This window comes from Zeus faber, assembly GCF_960531495.2.
Source record: "Zeus faber genome assembly, chromosome: 15".
NCBI classification, from domain to species: Eukaryota; Metazoa; Chordata; class Actinopteri; order Zeiformes; family Zeidae; genus Zeus; species Zeus faber.
The window spans coordinates 4,482,905-4,494,586 of NC_137194.1; the positions used below are offsets into that span (position 1 = coordinate 4,482,905).

General features: G+C 54.5%; 1 protein-coding gene across 1 annotated transcript in view; it reads left to right on the top strand.

The window, feature by feature from the left end:
- The window catches only part of ajap1 (adherens junctions associated protein 1), a gene marked incomplete at both ends in the record, with an annotated part of 36,527 nt that extends 25,478 nt beyond the window's left edge, over window positions 1-11,049 (top strand). The window contains 3 exons of the mRNA XM_080015983.1: window positions 7,752-7,839; window positions 7,988-8,230; window positions 10,977-11,049. Coding sequence (XP_079872109.1) covers window positions 7,752-7,839; window positions 7,988-8,230; window positions 10,977-11,049 — 404 coding nt within the window. The remainder of the gene's footprint in view (window positions 1-7,751; window positions 7,840-7,987; window positions 8,231-10,976) is intronic.
- Window positions 11,050-11,682: the final 633 nt, after the last annotated feature.

Sequence of the window (11,682 nt, forward strand, 5' to 3'; positions counted from 1 at the left end):
CAAAACAAAAAAAAAAAGAAACTGCCTCAGCGCGCTGGGGTCCGTTCCGCAAACGCATTGCATGCGTGCGTGCCTGCCTTCCTGCCTGCCTGCCTGCGTGCGTGCGTGTTTATAATTCATCGTCACAGCTCCGGCCCTCAAGTAGATAAACTCCCTGCGCAGTCACCCCTGCTAAAAGGCTTAATGGCCATTACTCATCGTGACTCAAAAGTACAGTGAGATGTTTGAGCTACTGTAAGCAATTACAACACACACACACACACACACTCAAGTGTAATTGACTTCAAGGCTGGACTGACAGGTTGTACATCATGTTAATCACCATTGTGCGTGTTTCTTTGTGCGTTGTATGGGTGTGTTGGATACATGGATGTCAGCGAGCAGGTTGGTGCCTCTGCCATTGATGTATGAATATTTGTGTGTGTGTGTGTGTGAATGGGGTGAGTGTGAGGCATAACTGCAAAGTCGGCGTCGGCGGACTAGCGTGGGCAATCGGCCGGTGTAAAGCGGTCCTGGCGATGGAGCGGTCCTGGCGGCCGCCGTTTTTTAGGTGGGTGGGACAGGGAGGGGGTGTCGGGGGGGGGGGGGGGGTCGGTTGGCAGCCGCCGCGCCTCCAGATGCCGGGCTGATTGCCGCCCGACTGTTCCCCGGCGATCGCGGGCGCTCGTGGCTCGGGCCGCAGACGGGGCCGTCAGCTCCATTATGGATATGAGAGGATTAAAGAACGGCGGCCGGAACTTTGCCGGACAATCCAGGGAGGTCGCCGGGGGTCAAAGGAGTCAGCGATAGGCCGCTCCACCCAGCCACACTGAGCATGTGCGCCGCCCGCGTGTGATGACTCAACACGCGGGAGGAGGTTAAGTGGCCGCTCGCCGTGCGCGCGAGGGGTGGCACGCGCCATCCAAATTGAATAGATCGTCTCGTTGCGGAGGGGGTGGGGGGCGTGCGGGGTTAAATGAACAGCCCGAGTAAATAAGTTAGGCTGACAATACCGCCGGCGCTGAAGCGAGCGCATGTAAAATGTATGGTGAGTGTCTCCGGCATCCATTTTTAAAGATCTAAAGAGGGGATGGAAAAGAGAAAAAATAATTTTTGAGAAAGCGCAGCGCACATCCCCGTGCCACATTCTGACCCCCTGCATTCAGCGGCGGAGAGGGAGAGCGAGGGAGAGAGAGAGAGAGAGAGAGAGAGAGAGAGAGGGAGGGAGGGAGACAGAGAGAGAGGGAGGGAGACAGAGAGAAAGAGAGAGAGGGAGGGAGAGAGAGAGAGAGAGAGAGAGGGAGGGAGGGAGACAGAGAGAGAGGGAGGGAGACAGAGAGAAAGAGAGAGAGGGAGGGAGAGAGAGGGAGAGGGAGAGAGAGGGAGGGAGGGACGGGAGGGAGAGAGAGGGAGAGAGAGAGAGAGGGAGGGAGAGAGAGGGAGGGAGGGACGGGAGGGAGAGAGAGGGAGAGAGAGAGAGAGGGAGGGAGGGACGGGAGGGAGAGAGAGGGAGAGAGAGGGAGGGAGGGAGGGGAGAGAGAGAGGGAGAGAGAGGGGGGGAGGCAGAGAGAGAGAGCATGAGAGAGCAAGCAAGAGCGGGAGAGAGACGCAGAGTGACGAGAGAACCACTTTTCCCCTGCCAGTTACCATGGCAATCCAATAATCTCTCCGCTACTCCCCCAGTATTGACTCTCAATAAAGTCGGGTGGGGGTGACTCTCTTTTTCGCGAGCGTTAAATCTGGACTTAAATGCTGACGCCCGATGACAGCCATGCAGAGTCAAGCCCCCCCGCCCCCCTCCTCCGGGTTGACAGACAGACCTAGTATGATGGAGGGTGGAGGGGGGATGGTGGAGGATGACGAAGGGTCCGGCCCGAGCGCACGCCCCTTGGCCGGGCGCGCGGCGCGGCCGCTCGCCTCCTTCCCCGCCGACTTGACTCGCCCGCCCGGCGCAGACGTCGGGCGGACGCTGGGCTCGTCCCGACAGCGCTTCGCCAGCAGCTGCTCCCTCGGCCCCACGCGGTGGGGCCACCGGCGAAGGATGGGTGATATTGAGGCGGTCAAGCATCAAACACGGCAATGAACCTCAATATTGATCTTCTGATGACCAGTCGGTGCTTTCGTAAGATGTTTACACACAAGGAAATATTATAGAATGTTTGGGAATGTGGATTGTGTAACCGAGCAGATGAGGGCAGCTGCTTAGGCATCACTTTAACACGAGATGGAACGACACAACCTTAGAACCACCTCTAATAACACTAATACTGTGTAGTTCCCCTCGTGTCCCCAAAGCAGCTGTGACCTGTGGAGGCAGTGACTCCACCAGACTCTGAAGGTGTTCTGTGGTATCTGGCACCAAGACGTGAGCAGCAGATCCTTTAAGTCCTGGAAGGTGGAGGCGGGGCTTCCATGGATCGGGCTTGTTGTTCCAGCACATCCCACAGATGCTCCGTCGGATCGGACCCTAACCCCACCCATCCACATGATGTAGAGGAAAACCTGATTCATCAGACCTCCACCTTCTTCCATTGCTCCATGGTCCAGTTCTGACGCTCACATGCCCATTGGCCCCTGTCCACCTAAAGGGGTGGACAGGGGACAGCATGGACTCTCTGACCGGTCTGCGGCGACACAGCCCCATACGCAGCAAGCTGTGATGCACCGTGTGTTCTACACCTTTCTATCAGAGCAACATTCACTTTTCCACCAATTAGTGCTACAGTAGCTCTTCTGTGGGATCGAACCAGACGGGTTAGACTTCACTTCCCACCCACATTAATGAGCCTTGGGCTCCCATGACCCTGTCGCCGGTTCACCGGTCGCCCTTCCTTGGAGTACTTTTGTAGGTAGTAACCACTGAACAGCAGGAACAGCCCACAACACCTGTGGTGTTGGAGACGCTCTGACCCAGTCGTCCAGCATCACAATGTGCTCCTTGTCAAAGTGGCTCCGATCCTGACGCTGCTTCCAACACATCAACTTCAACAACTGACTCTTCACCTGCTGCCTGATACATCCCACCTCTTGACAGGTGCCACTGGAACCAGATGATCAATGTTATTCACTTCACCTGTCACTGGTTTTAATGTTGTGGCTGATATATTGTGTATATCATACCAATAAAGAGCCCAGCCCCCCCCCCCACACATATACACACACACACACACACACCCTCACACCAGTCTGGCACATCGTTATTATATAATTATTATTTTATTTAGCTTCTTAATAGCAGTGTCGCTTGACGCCCTTTCCAATGGTGCCTCAGCTCCCATTGCTATGTTGTGACCAAGACAAGCCATGGAGGCCAGACACCCCCCCTCCCCCGACACCGAAAGGCATGCGAGACGAGACGAGACGGGCGCGTCCCGGCGGTCAGCGATGCCATCACGCAATATTGTCTGAACCCCCCCCCCCCGCGCGCCTCCGTCAGAGTGAGCGGTGCCATCCCGGCTGATTGAGTTCTGCAGCCGTGCCTTTGGCGTTGGGAAGGGAACGAGGGGGGGGGGTTAAAAAGGGAAATGAAGGAAGGGGCGTGAGAAATAATTGGCTGTGATTTCTCTCCTCTCCACCGCCGCCGCCGCCACCACCCTCTCCGTCCGATTTGCTCCTTCCCACGTGACCCCCCGGTAAGTGTTTTGGATTGTTGCGGCGCCGCGGTGAAAATCAACCTGGATTGACACTTTGACACCGCCGTTAATTGCCAATCGGCGAAACCATCAGCGGGGCTGCCTGGCGCGGGGACGACTCAGCCCCCCCCGCCCCCCCAGCCGCCGCTGCCCCGCCCGCCATCGCAGTGCCTTCACGGCTGCGGGGGGCGCGGCGCGGGTCTGGTCACGGGGGGTAGGGACGTCGGCCGTGATCCGGAGCCCCTCGCACGTCGCCTGGGCGGACGTGGCCCTCCGATCTTGCCGCGAAAGAGCTCTTACGGAGCTCTTATCAGAGCCGCGCGGCTGCGCTTGTTCACGGGTTGCGGCCGGAGTAGATTGCAGCGCTCTTTCGACCGGGACCGGCTTGGGTTTTTTGGACGTGATGTGAGGCCGGGCCCTCGACCGCTGCAGGACTTCCAGTGACTGGCACTTTGCCTCTGAGTCATTTAATTCCGTCCATATTATTTATTTTGGTGCAATGCCAAGTGTAAATCAGTCACCTCCAATAGGAAGAGCCATTATGCTGCAGTAAAGATGTTGCCGTGACGGCGGCCGGTCGGAGCGCACGCCGGCCTCCCACCCGGGCGGGTTAACCCCTGACGCGCCGGTCGTGTCTCTTTGTTTAATAGGTTGAGCTGACATGTACAAAACGAGGAGCCGCTCCCCGCACTTTCGGCGGGTGGGCCGCGGGCCCCATTAGCCCCGAACCGGCACGCATACTGTAAATACGCATAATAAAAGCTGTCGTCCACAACGGGGCCATCATCTCCTGTCAAGCGGCTTACCATTCATCTCGCGTCGCCTTGCTCGGGCTCGCTGGGCGGGACGGGGCGGGTTCGGGAGGAAGCGCCGCCGTGACCGACGTGCGGAGCCTCGCCGGTTCCCAACGCCGGTGCCAGCCTGAGACGAACGGAGCTCCCTCCTTTTCCACTGGGAGCAAACTCGTAGGGGAGGAAGGTTGCCTTCATTAGCCAAGTAAAGTGTGTACACGCGGCACGCCGGCGGAGTTTTCTCGGGACAAGTCGCCGCCCGATGTGCCCCCGCCATCATTAATTCAATGGGCTCTCGTGCGGGACGTGAAAGGCATCCCCGCGAGTATTTCTGTATTTAATAGATCGGCAGGCTCCGAGGCAGGAAGAGGGGACGGCACGGGGAGATTTTTTATTAAACTGCCATGCTTTTCAATGACACGTTCATCAAAGCTGTCACGGTGGTGGCGGCGAAAAAAACCTCTGGGAGATTTGATGTGCGGGTGGGGGGGGGGGTGCAAATCCTGCTGGCACATGGGGGTCAAAAGCTCCGTGTCCCGCTCTTTCTCCGCCCTGTCTTCCCGCGGAAGGCCCCCAGGACCCTTCCGTCCCTTTCTTCACGTCCCTTCCTCTATCCGTCCGTGTCACGCTCGAAAAAAAACAAAAAAAAAAAACCCTAACCCGATAACCTCTGAGGCAAGGTGACTGCCAAAAATGATTTTTTATTTTTATTTTTTCACGGCCTGACCCGCGGCTCGGCAAAGTGTGACACGGCCGAGTCACAACGCATCTTCGGCCGACGGACGGACAAGTACCGGACCGAAGGGGCCCGGCTTCCCTCATCGGCCGCGGCAGCCGCCCCCCGCCCCCCGCCCCCGCCGCTCTCTTTTGGTGCGGTGGGCATTTGCTCCGCGGGGGATGGGCCGGACCCTCCACCGTCAGAAGCACCGTCCGCTGTGAATGCAAATTGAAGCCCCCCGGCGGAGATTTCAACTATCTCACGGAGGTCAAGGGCGAGCTCCATTAATACGCCCAACTCTCAGACGGACAGATGTTAATTTATAACTCGACGCTTTCAACTGGGCTGCCTTGATGTCGGCCCGAGAGAGGCGGAGTGGGACCGAGAGGTGAGGGCCGAGCGGGAGCGGGAGACTTGGAGTGTAGAGAGCCAGAGAACGAGAGGGAAAGCGAGCGAGCGAGCGAGCGAGGGGGAGAGCGAGCGTGCGGGAAATGCAAATGACCCTCCAGATAAGTTAATGTGCCTTTGCGGCGGCAGGACCCTTGATTGCAGCGGGGGAAGGTAAGGCTTCCCTGTGCCAGCCGGAGATATCATTAATCCAAGGTTGACCCGGCCCGCCCTTTTTTCGCGGGGGCCCTGCCCACGGAGGTTCATTATCTGAGTGCATATGCCGGGGGGGGGGAAGGCTGGTGAGAGGGAAGAGGGGAGGGCGGTGTGGGAAGCGGGGGGCGGGACGTGCCTTCCGAAAAATGACCGACTGGACGGCGGTTTTCCTATTCCGGCCGAGCCACCGCCGGAGACAATTCGGCGGGGAGCGGCGGCCGGCTGATGGAGAGGGGAGGTGCGGGAAACCCTGCACGGCTGTTTCCATCATGGGGGGGGGGAGTCTTTTTTTCCTCCCCTCTCCCTTTTATCCCCCAGCACCCCCCATCCCCCCTCTTGGGACGGCGCCTGCCGCCACGTTCCCCGCCCCTCGCTGCGGCGCCGCGCGTGGCGCTGTCGCTCTGTCGTCAAACGACCTTTTGGCCACTTGCCGAGAGAGAGATGGGACCCCGGGGGGGGTGCTTATTTTGGGCGTGCAGATGTACGGAACGATGCAAAGAAAGGGGAAGCATCTGGTCGCCCGCCTCTTCGGGGGGGTGTTGGGCGGCGGTGCACGACGGCTCGTGCCACATTGCCAGCTTGTGTCCATTTGAACATGTTGCGTGGGTGTCTGCCCGACGAGATTTTATATTTCGTATTTTAGTTCCGCTAAAAGACAAAAAAAGTCCTCAATGAGCTCTGTCGCTGAGTGAGATACCTTCAATAATCATTAAAAAAAAAAAAAAAAAAAACATATCACGAAAGGCGGATGCTGAGGTCTCCATATCCCGGTGCCCGTGCATCCGCGCCGCTCCACTGTGCTTCAAAATATTCCGTGTGTGGCCCCGCATTCCTTCCGTGATAAAATATTCCATTTCACATCAGGTATTTTTTTCATCCAGAAATTGCATCAAATAATATTTGTTTCGGAGCCTCGTACGAAAGCTCGGGCAAAATGTTGGGGTTGAGGAAAGGGCGGCAATAATAACCCAGCGCTGAAGGACTCCATTTCTCATCCCAGCTCCACGGGATTAAATGCCGAACTCCTCACGTTGTTTGAAAGGCCGAAATGAGAATATACCGCGTGTGTTTTTAATAACCGGCCCTCAACATAATGCTGCCACTTTAATATCCGTCTGACCGATGGCTCGGGGAGCTGTGGCACCACGTGCCGTCGTGGCGTAACACACGACGCTCTAAGGGCGTCGCTGGAGTCGGCGGTAACTTCAGCGGTGCTTCAAAATCAATAGCAGATGATTCGCCCATCAGTGCGTCGCCGTCAGGGGTTTGTCAGGTGAAATGGAAGTCAGAGGGATGAGGGATGAGGGATGAGAGGTGAGGGATGGGGGATGGGGGATGGGGGATGAGGGATGAGGGATGAGGGATGAGGGATGGGGTATGGGGGATGGGGGATGGGGGATGAGGGATGAGGGATGGGGGATGAGGGATTGGGGATGAGGGATGAGGGATGGGGGATGAGGGATGGGGGATGAGGGATGGGGGGTGGGGGTTGAGGGATGGGGTTTGAGGGATGGGGGATGGGGGTTGAGGGATGGGGGATGAGGGATGGGGGATGAGGGATGGGGGATGAGGGTTGAGGGATGAGGGATGACGGATGAGGGATGGGGGATGAGGGATGGGGGATGAGGGTTGAGGGATGAGGGATGAGGGATGGGAGATGGGGGATGAGGGATGGGGGATGAGGGATGGGGGATGAGGGGTGAGGGGTGAGGGATGAGGGATGGGGGATGAGGGATGGGGGATGGGGGTTGAGGGATGGGGTATGAGGGATGGAGTATGAGGGATGAGGGATGGGGGTTGAGGGATGAGGGATGAGGGTGAGGGATGAGGGATGGGGGATGAGGGATGGGGTATGAGGGATGGGGGATGAGGGATGGGGGTTGAGGGATGAGGGATGAGGGTGAGGGATGACGGATGAGGGATGGGGGATGGGGGTTGAGGGATGGGGTATGAGGGATGGGATGTACGTCACGACAGACGGAACTGATGGCTCTTCTCTTCCTCCCGTTTTCTCTCCCGTCTCCGCAGGCTTGGCAGTTCACCAGATCATCACAATCACTGTGTCTCTCATCATGGTTATCGCAGCCTTGATCACAACACTTGTCCTTAAAAACTGGTAGGAAAGATTCCGTTACCCCCCCCCCGCCCCCCCGCCCTCCCGGCATCCCACCCACTCGCCGTTAGGACCTCGCTCCGGGTCCCCTCCCGGTGGCAAAAGGTATGATTTTCTGTTTGTTTCTTGTCTTTGGTGCGTGTTTTTGTAGCTGTGTGCAGTCGGGGAATGGCCGTCACAATAGCCATCAGCGCAAGATCCACCAGCAGGAGGAGAGCTGCCAGAACCTGACGGACTTCACGCCCGCCCGGGTGCCCAGCAAGGTGGACATCTTCACTGCCTACAACGACAGCCTGCAGTGCTCGCACGAGTGCGTGCGGACCGCCGTGCCCATCTACACGGACGAGATGATCCAGCACACGCCCGTCTACAAGACGGCTTTTAACGGAAACAGGTGAGCGGCCATCTTGGAGGCCTGAGAGCCGGGGGTTCCCGGAGAAAGTCGACGGAGGGACCCCCCCTCGCACGCGGAATTTGATATCGGGCCTATTTCCCTCAAAATACAAAAACACCGCAATTCAGTGAGAATCAGGGCCGGTTCTTCCCATAGATGGACAGCAATCCGTAAGGCGCTTCTCTCATCTTTTGACCACTCAAGGCGCGTTAGAATACACGCCTCGCATTCACCCATTCTGCGGTGGCGGCGGCAACCGTGCGAGTCACACACCTGCCCGAGGACACATCGACGTGCCGCGAGGAGGAGGAGGAGGAGCCGGGGATCGGACCGGGAAGCCGCTGGTTGCCGGACGACCCGCTCTGCCGCCGTCACCGCCTGTTGCCCTCTGCGCTGCCGCGCTGCCTCCACCTCCCATGCACCCACCTGGGCTCTACTCTTCGGAGAGGGGGGCGATCGGGGCGCAACTTGCACCTGTCTCCCTCTCTGACGGCGCCGACTCACAGTGTGTTTTTCACTTTGGATGTAGGTTGTCAAATTTTATTTTACGTCTCCTTACGGAACGAAACAAGTCCCTAGCGCGGCAAAATGGCCAGAGCCGGCCCTGAGGATCATTGAGAAACAAGGCCAATCAAGAGAATTGTACGATAGAGACAGGCCTAAGAAAATATTATATTTATAGAAATTGAAAGACGTACCCCTTCAGAGGACACAAAAATGTATTAATAATAAAAATGCAAATAAAAATAACAATTTTCATAGACCCCTTGGCTGGACACCACGGAGCCCCTGGGGACCCCTCTGTCTGAGCGCCGGCTAAAAGGACTTTTTAGAGGCCACACATCGTCATACGTGACATCAGGGTTGGGGTCGGTAATTGAACATCCTGTTTCAGCCACGTCATGGCAACCGGTGATAATAGCATAGATAGGCCTGGTGGTCCTGCCGGGGGCCATTGCTCGACCCCTTCTCAAGGTTTCTTCCTTTTTTCCCCAGCCCACCAAGGGGTTTTGGGGGGGGGGGGGTTTGGGGGATTTTTGGGGGGCCTGTAGGATGCCATCGATTTCCGTGTGAAATTTGTAGCTTGTGAAGTGGTTTGAGAGTCGACTGGGCGCACCCAATAGACTGTGAAAAGGGCCAGCGCGAGCGTGAGTAAAAGGCTTTATTTCTAGATGAGTGGGCGAAAAATCTGATTGGACACACCTCGTCGGTTTTCGTCGGTTACCATTTACAAAAAGAAGGGTTCAAAATGTTTAACTTTCTGTCGTGAAATCAGTGACTCGGTAACAACTGTGACTTCGTGGCCTTTATGCTCCTCGGTTGCATTTTTTGTATTTTCTCGGTCGGTAAATCATATTGAGAATTATTTTGCCATTTGACAGGACCGACGACACAGCTGAGTAAGTGTGCACGAGAGAAAAGTCGAAAAAGAGCAAAATGACACCACAAAAAAATATGAAAGACAAAAATAAATCGGCAAAAATAAGTGAAAGTGTAAAGTGCAAAAGCGATCGCTCTAAGATAACACGACGATCACTTCATTCCCGATACGTCTGGACAGGACGTGAGGACAGAATGTGTTTTGGATAAAAATTTTAATCCTGGGACATTCCATCGCAGAAGAGGGACGGGGTGGGGGTTCACTCGGGTGTACAAAACAAAATGACACAGAAATCCAAAATGGATGTTCTTTTTTCGACGTGTCTCAAACGGTCGCCTGCTTGCGATGCCGGCGAAATCCAAACGTTCAAGAAGAAACTGCAAAAACTGCGTTTGCGTGCGTGCGCGTGTGTCGTGACACCCGGCTTGGATACAGCATTCCGACGGACAACTCTTCCATTTAAGTCAAAAATGATCTTTATTTATTTGCCGTTGTTTGAGTTTGGGCGCCCGGGCTCTCCTGCTCATCGCACGTGGCGCGGGCGGTGTAGACACTTGGTGAGCTGGAAATACAGGAGTGAGGAGCTTGAATCCACCCATACGGTGGGAGAGCGGAGCCGGGTGGAGGCGGGGGAGGCGGAGGGGGCGCGGCGACGCAGCAGAGCCGGTTAAGGCAGGAGCATAGGCCGGCCCATCAGGGCACGGAGGCATGTGGCGCTGTCAAGTTGTCTGACAGAACTAAGCACTGCAGGCTACACCTCATTTGTTTATTGTCAAACTTTTTTTGCTGTATTTTTATTTTTTACTGTTCATTGTTAGGTTTATTGTGTATTGCCAAACTTCTATCGTGCATTATTTATTTTATTTGTTATTTTTATTGATTGTTGTTTAGCATTAGGCTTTTTGTGTATTGCCAGATTTGCGTATCTCATTGTTTGTTTTTAGGTTTGTTTGTTCTTGTTAATTTTTCTTGTGTATTTTTCTTCTTTACTGTTTATTTTTCAGTATTTTTTTGTATTGTTTATCATTAGGTTTACTGTAAGTTCGCAAAATTGTTCTTGTTTTTTTTTTTCGATATTTTAGCTTTAAATTTCTGGTTTATTGTTCATCGTTTGGTGTATTTTTTTCCTTTTAACCTTTAGGTTTAGTGTAATTTTTCCTATTTTTCTGCTAATTCCTAGGTTAACTGCGTCTATTGCTATCTCTATCTGTCTATCTGTCGTCTGTCCGTCCGTCTGTCTGTCTCTCAGTCTTCTAGCCATGACTCTATAAGCCGATGTAGAGCCACGCACACAAAACCTACAAAGCCGAAAAGCGTCCGGTTCTCACTCCTCCGCCCTCTTTTCTCTCTTTCCTCCGCCGGCAGACCCTCTCCGACCGAAAGGCAACTGATTCCCGTGGCCTTTGTATCCGAGAAGTGGTTTGAGATCTCCTGCTGACCGGCCGAGGGGCCTTGTTCACTTCCAGTGGGCACAACAGACTTCCTGAATTCACGCTCTGGTGGGTACGGTGCCGCTTTGTTCCCCCCCCGCGCAAAATCCCTTCCTGAGCCTCGGCCACCTTGGCCCCCCCGACGCCGAGCTGCCACACTTTGACGCACGCACGCACGCACGCACGCACACACACACACACACACACACACACACACACACACACACACACACACACAGCATAGCTCGGCATTATTTTATATCCCCACATCATTACAATTGAATGACATCAATTCGTCTTGACTTTTTGCTTTCGGTTTGGTAAGTGCCCAAGAAATATTTGACGGAGGAAATATTTGGCGATTTTATTTATTTATTTATTTTATTTTTTTCTATTTATTTATTCTCTTTTATTTTTGATTATTTGGCTATTTTTGTGTTTTGAGCTATTTTTTTTAATCGTTTTTTATTTGCCTATTAATAATGGCTATCATAAAAATATGAAAAATACATTATTCCTCTTCACGTTTTAGTTGGCTGTGACTGTGATATATACTCGCATAAGGCAAAAGCATCTGATGAATGATGTCATTTAATACACTTTTTGCCTATTTTAGTTGATTTTTTTCGGACAAGTTAAGC